Source organism: Colius striatus, chromosome 7 (assembly GCF_028858725.1).
Source record: "Colius striatus isolate bColStr4 chromosome 7, bColStr4.1.hap1, whole genome shotgun sequence".
In the NCBI taxonomy this organism is placed as follows: Eukaryota; Metazoa; Chordata; class Aves; order Coliiformes; family Coliidae; genus Colius; species Colius striatus.
Window position 1 is genome coordinate 30,763,183 of NC_084765.1, and position 14,775 is coordinate 30,777,957.

Sequence of the window (14,775 nt, forward strand, 5' to 3'; positions counted from 1 at the left end):
TCAAGGGCGTCTTGACTTGTGTCATGAACAGTGTGACCAGCAGGAGCAGGGCAGGGATTGTCCCCCTGTGCTGGGCCCTGGGGAGGCTGCAGCTCCAGGGCTGTGCTCAGTGCTGGGCCCCTCACTCACTGCCTGAGGGTCACTGAGGGGCTGCAGCATGGCCAGAGCCAGGCAGCAGAGCTGAGGAAGGGGCTGGAGCACAAGTGTACTGTGGAGGGGCTGAGGGAATAAGAGTGTTCAGCTTGGAGAAGAGGAGGCTGAGGGGAGACAGGAGCACTCTGTGCAGCTCCCTGACAGGAGGCTGCAGGGAGATGGGGGTTGGGCTCTGCTCCCCAGTAATGAATGACAGGACAAATGGGCTCAAGTTGCCTCAGGGGAGGTTGAGATTGGAGCTGAGGCAGAACTGTTTCCCTGAGAGGGTTGTCAGCCTCTGTGCCAGGCTGCCCAGGGAGCTGGGGGAGTGCCCAGCCCTGGAGGGATCCCAAAGCCATGGAGCTGAGGTGCTGAGGGCCAGGGGTTAGTGCTGGGCTGGGCAGGGTGAGGCTGCGACTCCAGCAGCTTCAAGGGCTCTTCCAACCCAAATGACTGTGTGATTCAATATCTGGGTGTCCATGCAGCTGGGAAGCAGGGGAGGGCTGCCACCAGCATCCTGCCCGTGCTGCTGTGCCCATCCCTCAGGTACATCCGTGCTGAGCACGTGCTGCGTGCCAGCACCCTGAGCAGCGCCTGCGCCGAGCAGCGCAACCAGCACGTCCTGTACCTGGAGCACGTCGTGGTGCGGCTCAGCATCGCGCACCCGCGCCGGGGTGACCTCCAGATCAGCCTCATCTCTCCAGCAGGGACCAGGTCACAGCTCCTCGCCAGGAGGTGAGGGCAGCCAGAGCCAGCACCCATCTGTGCTGGGCAGCGTCCTCGTTTGAGGGGTTGCTGCAAGTTTGCTCAGTGTCCTTGGGAGGGTGGGGGCATGCTGGGGTCTCATCTACAGGGATGCATGCAGAGATCCCTACAGTGCTTATCTACCTTTTCAAATTGAGCACAGCTTTTAAAGTCACTCTTGATGCAAAGCGTTGCCATTGCAGGGTGTTCGACCACTCCAACGAGGGGTTCAAGGGCTGGGAGTTCATGACTGTCCACTGCTGGGGGGAGAGGGCAGCGGGGGAGTGGACCCTGGAGATCCACGACACACCGTCCCAAGTGCGCAACCCTGCCATGCACGGTAAGGAGCCACCTGCACCCTTGTGCTCCTCACCCCCAGAGCTCTCTGCAGGCAGCTTTGCTTGTGAGAGCTCAGCACAAGGCCACACAGATGATGGAGTGGAGCATCTCCCTTGTGATGAAAGGCTGAGGGAGCTGGGGCTCTGCAGCTCGGAGGAGGCTGAGAGGTGACCTCATTCACGTTTATAAATCCGTAAAGGGTGGGTGTGAGGAGGCTGGAGCCAGGCTGTGCTCAGTGATTGCCAATGACAGGACAAGGGGCAATGGGTGCAAACTGGATTAGAAGAGGTTCCAAAGAAACACAAGGCAAAACTTGTTCCCTTTTGAGGTGAGGGAGCACTGGAAGGGGCTGCCCAGATGGGCTGTGGAGCCTCCTTCTCTGGAGACATTCAAACCCAGCTGGACGAGTTCCTGTGTGACCTACTCTAGGTGGTGCTGCTCTGGCAGGGGGGTTACACTGGATGAGCTTTCAGGGTCTCCTCCAACCCTTAAGATCCTGTGATTCTCTGGTCTTCCATAACAGTACATTGCCCAAACGTTTCAAAAGTGGGTATCAAGCTTCAGCCCTGAGCACAGGAGGCTGTCAGTCTGGCTGAGCTGGGAGCAGGTTTTCTCCCACCAGCAAAGTCATTGCAACCGAGAGCTAAGTTTCCAAAATTAAACTGTAATGAGGCAAAAGGAGGAAACCCAAGAGCTGTAATTGTTGTTTGTTTTGCCTGGCTGCTGGGACATCTGGCGTGTGGGCTGGTTGTGCAACGGCGCGAGGGGACGGTGCCCTCCGGGCTGCAGACAGGACGGACAATCCTTCCTGGGCTAGGCTCAGCCTGGCCCCCCTGCCTGTGTCCCCAAGCCTGCTGCATGCCCCCTTCCCCACCTTGGCCTCCTGCTCCCTCACCCCTCCTTGGTAAGGGGATGGCAAGGGGCAGCTGGCTAACAGCAGTGGGCTGTGAAGCAGCCACCCTGCCCGGGGCTGGCGTGTGGTTGTGGGGGTGTGAAAATCCACACACACTCATTGATAGGAAGCCAGGAGTATATTAAAAACATCTCCTACGCGATTTTCTGGCAAGAGGCTCACGTGGGGGTTCGCTGTGAGGTGTTTCTGTTTGCTGCCTTCACCCAGAAGCTTTTGAACTGGGAGAGCAGCAGTGAGAAGCACCCACAGAGCTGCTTTTCACCTCGTATTTACAGTCTGTGGCAGGTTAAAGCTCTCGAGCCCCCCATGGGCTTCACCAGGCTTTACCAAACGAAAACGAAACCAGATGAAGACAAATCACCCCCCTCAAAGGGTCTATGCTGGCTTGGAGGCAGAGAGGGCAAAATGGGAGGGAAAACTGGGACAGTGCCCCCATCCCACAGCACAAACGGGTATTAAATGTTCACTTAAGACCATTCAATGAAACCAATGAACTTGGTTATTTTAATACCAATTAAATTGGTTACTTTAATACCAATTAAATACTGTGGGTGTCCTGTCACTGCTGCATCCCCCAGGCAGGCTGCCCTTTCCTCACACGACGCTGTTCATTTAAAGCAAACAGAATTCTTTTGGCAGAGGCAAAAATGGAAGCGAATTGAATTCTTTTGGTGGGTCCTCTCAGCCCTTTGCAAGAGCCAAGGGATTTGAGTGTTGGAAATTTTAAGCCCTTCCTGGAAACACAGGGATTAGCAGTTAAAGCTGAGCATGCCACAGGCGTGAGGTGACTCGTGTATTGATGGGGAGCTGAAAGAAAAACAGCACTGGGAAGAAGCAGATGTGTGTTTTGGGCTCTTTCCCTCATGCAGTGTGGGTTGGGGAGGATCTCAGAGTGGGTTAAGGCAGTGGTGGGGGTCCTCAGCCCCCAGGTACAGCACAGGCTGCAGCTGAGACCTCTGACAGTCACATAGGAGGGTGACAGGAACAACAGCAGAAGCAATATCCAGCGTGTGCTGGGCAGCTTTTATCAGACAGCAATAATCCTCTGTTTTAAAGCAAATGGTTCTCTCCTGTGGTTGGTCAGATGAGTTGTAGGATTAGAAGTTCCTTGTAGGTGCTTCAAACAGCTGCCTTTGTGCGGCTGGGAGCTCAGAGGCTGTTGGGCATTGTAGGGAGTGTGTCGTTCCCCACATTGCTGTGCCAGTGGGGAAGCCACTGATAGTCCAATCCTTCCTCTTCCTGCTTCCCCCAAAGCTGTCCCCCAGGGAGGAGGGTGATGGGGGGTGGGATGAGTGATATTGTGCCTGTCCCACAGGAAAGCTGAAGGAGTGGAGCCTCATCTTCTACGGGACAGCCGAGCACCCATACGGCACGCCGGGCAGCCCCCAGCCCCGCGGGAGGGGGCTGGAGGGGCCGGAGATGGAGCCCTCCAGAGCTGCCTTCCTGCAGAGCCAAGTGGAGGTGGTGGAGGAGGAGGAGGAGTACACAGGTAAGCATCAGCCAAGCTGCATTGTCCCTCCTCAAAGCACCTGGGAAAATGCAACCCCAGAGAAACTGGGGGAGCCACAAGGCCTGATCCTGCCCGGGGCCGGGGCGGGCTGGGAGGAGCTGTGGCTGTGGCTGGCCTGGGGCAGCGGGATGGTGAAATTAGAAGGCAGCAAAACGCCCCGGCCCAGTGCTCCCACCACAAATTGGTGGTGCAGCCATCTGAGGAGTAAAAAAAGCTCCTCTGCTCTGCCCACCACCTTCCGGCCCAGGGCAGGCCAGGGCTGGTGTCCCGGGCAGCGGGCACAGCCCCTCTCAGAGCTGCTCCTGCACCAGGGAGGGTGGCATTTGTGCTGGGGAGGATGGGATGGAGGAGAGGTGAAGGTGAGCACCTGGAGCCATCAGCTTCATAGGATGGGATGTGTAAGATTGATAAGAAAATAGATCAGATAGGTGGAGGGTCCCCAGCCCCTTCCCTGTGTCTGTCAGCTCAGGGTCTGGGGGATGCTCAGCCTCTTCCGCCGCTGAGCCAGTTTCTCTCTCGCCAGGTCTGTGCCACCCTGAGTGTGGTGACCAGGGCTGTGACGGCCCCAACGCTGACCAGTGCCTGAACTGCATCCACTACAGCCTGGGCAGTGTCAAAACTGGAAGGTGAGGGGTGGTGGGATGTCCCCACAGGGTCCTGGGGCAGCAGCAGCACCTTTCCCCTGGGCTCATACCATGGTGTTGAGGGATAGATGTTTGCACAGAGAAGGAAGGGTATTTAAAGGTAAATTGGAGGGAGGAGGAGGCGTGGGGATCCCTAGAATCATAGAATCATTTCAGTTAGAAAAGAGCTTTAAAATCAAGTCCAATCACTAACCTCACCCTGCCCAGCTCAGCACTAACCCACGGCCCTCAGCACCTCAGCTCCACGGCTTTGGGATCCCTCCAGGGATGGGGACTCCCCCAGCTCCCTGGGCAGCCTGTTCCAGTTCCACCTCCCTGCTTGCAGCCCATTCCATTCCAGTTCCTGCCCTGGACGGGGATATGGAGGGGTAGGGGGGACAGAGCTGGAGAGCCCTGGAGGACCTTGGCCAGGTAATCGTGCCAGGGAAGAAGCACTGGCATCACTGGCTGGTGTCACACACGCTGTCCCTTACAGCTAGCTGAGGTGCCAAATCACTTCCAGACTTGGGTTTTCCACTCCTCAGTCTCTTGGGCTGGCAGAGGGAAAGTGTAACCACAGTCACAATTGTTGGCCAAGAGAGTCCTCCAGCTCTTTATTACAGAGCCACGGTGTTAAAACACCCGAAATCACTGCAGCCCTGGCCCAGGCTGCCCAGGGAAGGTGTGGAGGTTCCTTCTCAGGAGGTTTCCAAACACACCTGAACACATTCCTGTGCCCCCTGAGCGAGGGGAACCTGCTTTAGCAGGGAGTTGGGCTGGAGCAGCTCTGCAGGGCCCTTCGTACCCTCACCATACTGGGGTTCTACAATAAATCTTCAGCAGCAAAGGAGCCCGACTCCCCTGGGGTTGATGTGGGTGAGGGGCTGGCGGTGGGCACCCATCTGCCAGGATGGGATGGCAGCTGGCAGCACAAAGCCCAGGGGCTCTCTCTCCCTTGCCCAGGATGTGTGTGAGCTCGTGCCCTGCCGGGTTTTTCGGCGATGAGGGTGCGCGGAGGTGCCGCCGGTGCCACAAGGGCTGCGAGCGCTGTGCCGGGAGGGGAGCGGGCCAGTGCACCGCCTGCAAGAGGAGCCTCTACCATCACCAGGAGACGGGCACCTGCGTGGGGCTCTGCCCACACGGCTTTTACGCCGAGGAACGTAAGGATGCTTTATGGTGTGAGGATCTGCTGGGATGGCTTCTGGGGTTTAAGTGCTCTGGGTGGAGAAAACACTTGGATCTCTCCGAGTATCGGCTTTGAATTCTCCCCTTGAGCTGCTTTGCGCAGAGCAAAGGGAGGGGGAAAAACCTCCTGAGAGCTCAGAGGGGGCTGCAAGGAGAGGTGCCCAACTCTGCTCTTAATTAGAAGACTGTAATTAACGATCCTAGCTGCTTGCAAAGCATATTTCTTCTTAGCCAGCAGTGACAGATAAGGTCAGCTGCAGTAGCAGGGGCCTGTTGGGGTGGGGGCCGTTCGCTCCCTGGGGAGCTGGCACAGGGAGTACAGTGGGGCTTTGCGGCTCCGGCAGCCTCCTGCAAATCACCGTCCAGGTTTTATTCTCCCTCCCTTCCCTCACTTTGTGTTTCGAAAAGGTCAGAAACGCTGTCTGAAATGTCACCAGAGCTGTAAAAAATGTGTCGGGGAGGCGGATAGATGCACTGCATGCAAAGATGGATTCAGGTAAGACACCAGCCCGGGAGGAGTCTCTCCCTGAAGCGTTGGTGCCTGGTGTTTCACTCATTCACTTGCTAACTTCCCGCCATTTGCCCCCAAATCTAAAAGACCCAAGATCCTGTTTCTGTGGTATTACAGCTGTGGGGATTCCAAGGTGGTGCTTTGGGTCACTTTCTTAGCTGAAAAGCACAATTGTCAATGTGATTCCCCTTCCTCCAGCACTTGCCGGGGCAGTGGGTAAGTGCTGTGCTGTGGGCTCAGGGCTGGTCATCCAAATTTGATGACCTGTGGGCAGAGCAACTCCCAGTGTCACAGCATCTCAAATAGAGGGGATGGGAAAAGAAAAAAGCAGTGAAAACATTTACATCAGATGTTGCAAAATACAAGTTTCCTCCCAAATCATGGGCATCTCCATCAGAGTTGTCCCAGTCAAATGGGGAGCTTGGTTTTGCTCACCTGGCAGAGCTGGTACCAGGCAGGTTGAAAATGCTCCCTGCAAGTGCAGAAACTCTTCCCTCAGTTTCATCCACACAGGAAAATTACATTTGGTGTACCTATTGGGCTTGAATAGTGGTTTTCCAGCAGGGTGGGTGCAGGTGGGGCAGCCCCAACCCCAGGAGGAGCACTGGGCAGCCTTGCTGCTGGTGGGATGCAGAGCCCAGCTGTGCCAGCGAGTAGTGTTGTCACTGGGCAGCTGTTTTCCATCCTCTGACTTGGATGGAAGTATCATTCCATAGCCCTTTGCTTCACTTAGGGGCCGTAAGAGGGCCAGAGCCACGGCGTGGCAGCAGGGCTCTCTCAGACAAGGAAATTGCTGCTGCCAAAAGATTATCCACTCCCTCAACAAAGCCAAAGTGGAGGCAATTGTCAGACATAATCCACACAGCGATTGCTTTTTATTGTCCAATATCCTTTTAAGCTGGGACTTCAGATAATCCCTGTCACAGTGAAGCAGCACCGGCCCAGCCATGGCACCCAACCAATTTCCTTTTATTCCAGGGAGCCTCACAGTGCAAAACGTCTTTGGGAGAGCCTGGCTGCCTGCCCATGGGGAAAAAAACAGAGTTTATTTCCTCCTGGATAGTTAATTAAGGAACCTGCAGCCGTCCCTTTGGTCCAGGCAGCACTTTCATTTCTCACAAAGCACTGATTGGCTTTTCCGATGCCTCGAGGGCTGAGGCTGCTGTAGGGCCCTGGGGAATGTGGAGATATGGGGATGGGCTCTGTTGAGTCCCCAGAGCCTGAAGCTTTGTGTGAAAACATCCTCTGTGCTTTCTTTGCAGCCTGGCAGGAGAGAGTTGCGTGCCTGAGTGCCAGCCCACCATGTACCTCAGCCGGGAGCCGCGGCGGTGCGAGTCCTGCCCCGCCAGCACAGGTACATCCTTCACCCCGCAGCATCCCCACACAAGGCCCCAGAACTCTCGTGCACCAAGAGCCAGTGCCCCCAGTACCCACCGTGGCTCAAGGCAGAGCATGCTGAGGGGGAAGCAATCCCAGCTCTCCAGCACATCCCACGAGGTGCTGGGAGGGATATATTCATATCAGAAGGGTTTGGAAGGAGTTTTTCCATTTTTATTAGAGCCATTCTTTATTTCCCGATCCCCCTGAAGCCCCAGGTGCTTTGGCTTCATAAGGTTGCGGGGGAGGCTGTAAAACCCTCCTCGGGGTGATGGGAGATGGCTTGGCAGTGCATAAAGCTGTCAGGCAGCTGAGGTGCGTTGTCCCGGGGGCCAGGCTGCCCCACGTCGCCTGGCGCTCCCGTTACATCCTGCTTCCCTCGCTCCTGGCAAGGCCAATTATTCTCCATTGTTAATGCTTGCATCTGCCCTGGAAATCATGATAGATCTGATGATAACGTGACGTGGAGATGACTCCTGTTCGGCGCTGTGAATCTCATCTATCACACACGGGCAATTTCCTGAGCCTAAATCCAAAGTATTTATCGATGCTGTTGGCAGGCGTGGAAGGGAATGGGCCCTTCATCCCTGAAGAAAATTACTTCCCTTCTAATTCTTATTCCAGTCAGTGTAAATGTACTTCACCACAGTTATTTTTCAAACCTCTTCATCTGCTTTTCCCACGTAGCCATTTCTCAAGCCCAGCATGTGGAAGGCCTCTAAGAATGGCACCTCCATCACTGAGGTTTGCTGCCCAGCTGGATTCAGAGCAGGACTCTCTTCTTTCCCAGCTCCTCTCCTCTCCTTCCTTCCTCCAGCTCCTCCATAGCCCAGTTTAGCATCTCTTTTTCCATGTGTTGGTCAGGAAAGCCAAACTGGTGCCCGCTTGGGAGTGGTTGCTAATGCCCCAAAGAGGATTTGGATGTGCTGTTCCCCGCCAAGTCCCTGTGGCTGGCTCTTGGCTCCGCAAAGGGGCAGGATGCTGAGTCCTGGCTGTGGGGTTTTTGGGGTGAGAGCCTGTTTATTTGGGAATAGGAGCTGGGCTTTTTGGGGTGAGAGCCAAGCAACCATGCCTGACCCTGGTCATACAACAAGCAGCTTGTTGACTCCTGGGCACACGCTGGGCAGGGCTGCCCATCTCACAGGGGACTGTCTCTGAAACCATCCACTTTGTCTACCCTCTGCTGTGTCCCTGCAGGGCCAGGTGAGGAGGACTGTGCAGCCTGTACCCCCGAGGCCTCTGCACCCCACTGGCGCTGTGTCCCCGCTTGCCGTGAGGGCTTCTACCCAGCCGACAGCCACGGGCTGCCCAACAAAGTCTGCAAGAGGTACGTCCGGTACTTCCCCAGTGGCGACTGGAGTAGAGCTGAGACTGATGGCAAGCACTGGCAGCCATCAGAGCTGAAAACAGCTCAGAGCTGGAGCTGTTTACCAGGGAAATTAAAGTAGGGATGAGGGAGCCAGGACAGCTGTGGGGCTGGGCCCCACACACCCCTGCCCTATACATTGAAGAGCATGCTCCCCCGCTGGAGCCAGACAGCCAAGATATCTTAGGGCTACGGTAGAAGGGGCTCTGCCCCAGCTCAGGGCTCTTTGGAGGAGGTGTGGGAGGAATGAGGAACAGGGCTGTTTAGGCAAATATTCCAGCTTTCAGTCAAACCTGCTCCTTCACCCCGCGGCTGTGTTGGAGGAGCCTCAGCCCAGCGCAGGGGCTGCGTGCAGGAGACGGTGCCGCGAGGCAGCAATTTGCTCCCACTCTCTGACACTGCGCTTTAAGTGGGGAGTGGGAGTGGATTCAGCCTCATTAAAGGGAACATGAAAGGGAAGGATTAAAGGTGACTTGGGAACACACAACACAGTCCCTGCCTGTGCAGGGTTTCCCTCCCAGGGCTGACTCTCCAGCAGGGAGGGACTGGCATCTCTTCCCAGGGATTTTGGTCTCCACAAGGCACTGTCCCCAGGGCCCTTCTCCCTCAGAAGGAACAGCACACGTTCCCCCCACAGCTCTTCTTCTAAGTGGACATGCTGGAAGCAGAGGTGCCCGTCCTGCTGAGCCTCAAGTGCTTGTGGGATGTCGCTGCCTGTCACCAGGCATCACACTAGCACCACTGAGTGCAATTTTCCTGGGGCTTTGATAGCTTTTCAAGCTTCAAGTTGGCCATTTCCCACATCCTCCACTTGGTTGGGATGTCTCAGTGCCAGCAGCCACGTTTTCTGGCTGACAGCCCATTTTTGGATCTTTACTGGTTCAGCCCACAACAGGATCTCTGTCCCCAGGTGTGACGACCACTGCTCAGCCTGTGAGGGCTCCAGTGGAAACTGCCTCAAGTGTAAAGAAGGTTTCAGCCTCCTCGGGGGCTCCTGTGTAACAAATGAAACCTGCACCAATGGTAAGTAGTTGTGGCGGAACCGCTGGCACTGTAAGTGCTTCCCTGGTAGCAAAAGTGAGGAGCTTTGGGGATTCCCTTCAGAAGAGCAGAAAGCTGAAAGCACTGCAGCTCCTGGGCTTGCTGAGGCACGGCTGCAGTGAGCTGGGCTCTGGCTGTGGTGGGCAGGAGACTTACCTGGCAGAGCTGCTGGATGTCTGCCTGTTGCTCAAACACATCCAAGCGTTTGTATTTCCCTATGGTTTAGTCTTGGGGCTAATTCTCCCACTCGCTGCAGAGCTGCTTTTATTTCCTTCATTAAAACCATGTGAAAGATGCCCTTAAAAAGCGACTCTTTTTCACTTCTGTCTCCTCCAACACTGGAACGATTTGCACCGCCTGTTACGTGCAGTGTTTGTTTGTTTAAAATGTTAATCTGCTCTCATTTTCTCTTGTTCCTCGCCTCGGCCTCCCAGCTGACAAGACTTTCTGTGAGATGGTGAAATCAAACAAGCTCTGTGAAAAGAAGCTGTTTGTGCAGTTCTGCTGTCAGACGTGTCTTATGGCTGGGTAAAGTTCAGCGGCTGCATCCATCCAGGACTTCCACCAACTGCCAGCCCAGTTTTGCCAAATGTTTAGGACAAAAGTTTATTTTTTCAGCTTTGGGAGAGTTTACATTGGTGCTGTCAAGCATTCGCTCCCGAGTTTGATAGCTTTAATATCACTGTCAGCGCGTTTCTATAGCGATATGTTAAGCAGAGATTGGATCGTCCCCTGAATGAGCCAGTCCTGAAAGGCAGCAGCACACAAACGGTGATATTAATCCTCTCAAACGCTCCTGGTGAGTGGGGACTGATGCATGAGCCGTGCACACATACACACACACTCGGGTCTTGGCAGAAACCCTGCTGATCCGCCCGCTCCTCGCTGCAGAGGGTGCAGGACTTGACACATCTGCCAAGAGCGAGCTGTTTGGGGCTCAGGTTGTGCTTCCCTTTCCTGGTAGGTGATGGCTGATACGAACCTGCCGGCACCGCGGCGCTCTGTACGTAATGTAAGACGATGAATGGGGTGGTTCGGGAGCGGTGCCCCAAGGCCCTGCTCTGGCACTCCTGTTCGGATTCAGGCCCTAGCTGTTTCTCTCTGGCCGTGGCAATAACTGGAGATTTGAGGACCAAAGCGAGAGCTGATCCACGTGGCTCTGCAGGTGTCAACCCAGGGAGTCTGGCAGGGCAAACCCTGCAGCTTGCTCAGGCAGGCAAAACCCCTCTGGTTCATCCACACCGACCAGCCTGCAGGGTCACAGCCGTACCATGACATGTGTTTCTCTCCTGGAACTGCTAGTAAAGTTGCTGATTCGTTCAGTGCTGGAATGAGCTAGATCCCTCCTCTCAATGAGGTGATGTCCCAATTAATCTCTTCTGGCATTTTGTGTCAGGATCCTTCCCCCGTTTCACTGGGTTTACCCCTCTCACAAAACCCTCCTGTTCACAGCAGGAATTTTTTCTGGGGCATCAGTTTCCAGAAGATACATTCGAGGGATGTGGCCAGGAAACTCTTTAATTCAACAAAACATTTTCCCAATCCAACGTTGTCATGGATAGCAGGTCCCGTGGTCGTTGATAAAACTGTGTTTAAAGTATCCTTGGCTATGTTGTTTTACAGATTTTTTTTAAAGTAACTTATACAATCCTTGGTTTTTTTCTCTGTGGACTATTTTTTTATATGGGAGTGGGGAACCTTTTTGTGTCTTACATCCTTCTCCTTTTCTCCTCTCTGACCTTGCAGAGCCACTCTTTGCGCCAGACGCATGTAAACACTCTTCCCCCTGCCTCGTGTGCTGAGTTTCATTGTTGGTAGTTTTAACGAGTTACACTTTTTGCCAGTGAAATTCACAGGATGAATTGTCCCCAGTTTCTGATGGAGCTGGGATAATCCTTGCTTGGTTTCGGTTGTAAGGACACGTGCCCTGCCTGGGCTTGCCCGCTTACCTCAGCCAGGTGAAGAGGGGAGAGCCACACCGTCACCGGTCCTCACCTGCCTGGACCAAACCCGGGGAAAGATGGAGCTTTGGTGAACTGACCTTTTAAGTTAATAAACTATTGATCTCCCCTGACAAATGAGTCTGTGCTTTTTCCAAATGGAGGCAGCTGCCACCCTGACCAGAGGCAGGGCAGTGACGCACCTCACACCTTTATTTTGCTGGACAAAGCAGCTGTCCTGGCTGGAGCTCTGGTCAGCGCCAAGCGTTCTCAGGACAAATGCCTCAGGAACACTGAGCTGCTTCTGCAAAAACCTCACTGCTCTTCTCCTAAAGGTCTTTTACCTTCAGAGGAAATGTGTATCCTGAATAGCTGCCCCGTGCCAAGCTGGGCTGGTGTCTCTGGTGCACCCAGGGACCTCTGGCTGAGGTTTGGGGCTGCGCTTGGCCACGGCTCAGCCTGTTCCAAGGTTGGGGGTGATTCCAAGCGAGCTGGCAGGAGGATTTGCTCCCCTTTGCCACTTGTACGAGGAACATCCTGCAGTCCCCAGTGCTCCACTGCAGTGGGCAGCAGCTGGGAAGCACAGGGCCACCGTCCCTCTTAGGCTGGCTGGGGACAGAGAGGAGCTGCTGGTGTATGAGGGAGTAGAGCGAGCTGTGGAGGTGTTTATTTGGCATGTTGGTTTTGTAATGTTTAACCGTGGGCCAAGTGCCCAGGGCAGTGCCTGGGTATCTGAGCTTTTCCAGTGTGAATAAAAGAAATTGGAGCCCTTGCATGAGGGGAGATGCTTTCTCAGAGCCATGTGGCTGTGGGCTCCTGTGTCTTGCAGGTCTTCACGTTTATCAGATAGAAAATGTGGATCAATTAGATGTTTTTTATCACATACAAAGGATCTTCTGTTGCTCCAGGACTCCCTTTTCACTCTCTGGCCAAACCAGAGGTCCAAACTGGGGTGAAATGCTCCTAGCTTCTGCCCCTTGGGTTGTAAAATAACAACCTTTCATTTCTGTTGTGTCACACAGTCAGAAGATGGGAGCTGTGAATCAGGAGTACTGCGTCAGCTCTGCCTTTCAGTCCTCTGGCTCACAGCAGCCTGCCTCTAAATACTGCTCACTGGTATATTTAGATGAACTGAAATGCTAAAAAAAAATAGATGGTTACCCTTACATCCTTGGCACAACTTAAAATACACACTGGGTGAAGCAATTCAATTTAAGATGACCAATCCCCAGCAGTCCCAGCTTTATCCTGTTCCTGCTGCCCTCCAGCCTGCCAGGGAAAGAGAAACAAATCCTACATGTCAGCTTCATGCAACAACACCAGCTCCCAGCGTTTCCCAGGGCACTGACTACCTCAGAAATCATTCATGGAAAGTAATAAAATCCAGATTATTTATCCAAGCCATTGCAGTGCTTGCTTGGAGCTATAGACAGTGTCAGTGACACTGGGATGCTCAGGGGATCAAAGTGGCTGTGTCTTCAAGATAAATGCAGATTTAGGAAATGTATTAAAGCCTGTTTCTCTGTTGTCTCTTGGCACCAAAGCCAAACCTATAATAGCTGTTTTCTGGAAGAGTCTTGGTGCAGCCTGACTCCTCGCGTGCTGTTTGGTGGTGAGGTTCCATCCACAGCCATCTGCTGTCTTGTAGTTGGCAGGTGGGGAACACACACCTGAAAAATCATGGCTTGGACTTTCCATTACAAAGAAAGAGCTTTTAAGAGCGTGTGTACAGCATCTGAGACCAAGAATCGGTCTGCTCTCCATGAGGATTCACTGAGGGCTGTAGAGCTGAGGCACATAGCTGTATTGTGTTAAGGGAGGAAGGTCCATGTTTTATTTGGCCTTGGCAGAGGCAGGACCTGCTTCCCAGGTCTCCTTTTAACGACTGCTTGAAATGACTAAAGACTCTGTTGTCTTTGCCACCACGTGATTCCTGAGTCACGTACAACAGTGCTTCTAATTCTTCATTTTTGCTTATGACAGCTCTCTTTTTCTCTCTCCTAACTGCTTTTAAACAAACGCAGATGTTATAAAAACCTGACTACGTGCTTTCCCATACAGCTTTGGTGAGGGTGTTTTTGAAGCAGGGAGCACAGGATCTGCCTGGCCCCAGGGACACCTCTAGTGTGACAAATGTCACTCAGGGTGATGCTGCTAGATGCTCCCAAAAGACCCATACCTGGGTGGTGCCAAATGTGGCCACAGCATTTCACCTGTTGTCACATCTTCTTGAGTTCATACAAGTGTCATGGCTCATTCCCTTGATAGCAGTGGGTCCAGAAATTGTTCTGCCTCATCGTGCTTGGGGGGCCTTGAGGGATGGGTAAATATTTCTCCAGGGCCACAGGAGAAGTGGCCTGGTGACATTCAGCAGGCTTTAGGACCTGGGAGTAGTCAGTCATAGAATCATTTAGGTTGGAAAAGACCTTTAAGTTCACCCTGCCCAGCCCAGCACTAACCCACGGCCCTCAGCACCTCAGCTCCACGGCTTTGGGATCCCTCCAGGACTGGGGACTCCCCTACCTCCCTGGGCAGCCTGGCACAGAGGCTGACAACCCTCTCAGGGAAACAGTTTTGCCTCAGCTCCAATCTAAACCTTCCCTGATGCAACTTGAGGCTGTTTCCTCTTGTCCTGTCACTTATTATTTGGGAGCGGAGACTGATCCCCTCCTCACTGTAACCTCCTTGAGGATAGCTGTAGAGAGTGATAATTTCTCCTTCTCCTGACTAAGCAACCCCAGCTCCCTCAGCCACTCCACATCAGACTGGTGCTCCAGCCCCTTCCCGAGCTCCAGTGCCCATCTCTGGACATGCTCCAGCACCTCAGTGTCCCTCTGGAAATGAGAGGCCCAACACTGAGCACAGTATTTGAAGTACTGCCTCACCAGTGCTGAGTACAGGAACAAAATCACATCCCTGGTAGTCCACCAGTTTCCTCCCCTGCAAAGCCCTGCTGCTGCCTGCCAAGCCCTGGCAGTGAGGCCAAGTGCCTCGGCCAGGGTAGCCCAGCACTGATGCCAGGCAGCCTGCCAGCCTTGAACCCGATGACCTGCTTTACTTTGAAGCTGCCTGGCTACCTAAATTTCAGCTCCCC

At 54.0% G+C, this 14,775-nt stretch overlaps 1 protein-coding gene across 4 annotated transcripts in view; it reads left to right on the forward strand.

Moving 5' to 3' along the window:
* Positions 1–11,807, forward strand: part of PCSK6 (proprotein convertase subtilisin/kexin type 6) — a 47,919-nt gene extending 36,112 nt beyond the window's left edge. For all 4 annotated transcript variants that reach the window (XM_061999085.1, XM_061999086.1, XM_061999087.1 and 1 more), the window contains 10 exons: positions 679–867; positions 1,080–1,216; positions 3,444–3,617; positions 4,162–4,264; positions 5,225–5,421; positions 5,855–5,942; positions 7,220–7,311; positions 8,532–8,661; positions 9,611–9,723; positions 10,176–11,807. In XM_061999085.1, coding sequence (XP_061855069.1) covers positions 679–867; positions 1,080–1,216; positions 3,444–3,617; positions 4,162–4,264; positions 5,225–5,421; positions 5,855–5,942; positions 7,220–7,311; positions 8,532–8,661; positions 9,611–9,723; positions 10,176–10,273 — 1,321 coding nt within the window. In that variant the 3' untranslated portion in view covers positions 10,274–11,807. The remainder of the gene's footprint in view (positions 1–678; positions 868–1,079; positions 1,217–3,443; positions 3,618–4,161; positions 4,265–5,224; positions 5,422–5,854; positions 5,943–7,219; positions 7,312–8,531; positions 8,662–9,610; positions 9,724–10,175) is intronic.
* The last annotated feature ends 2,968 nt before the right edge of the window (positions 11,808–14,775 follow it).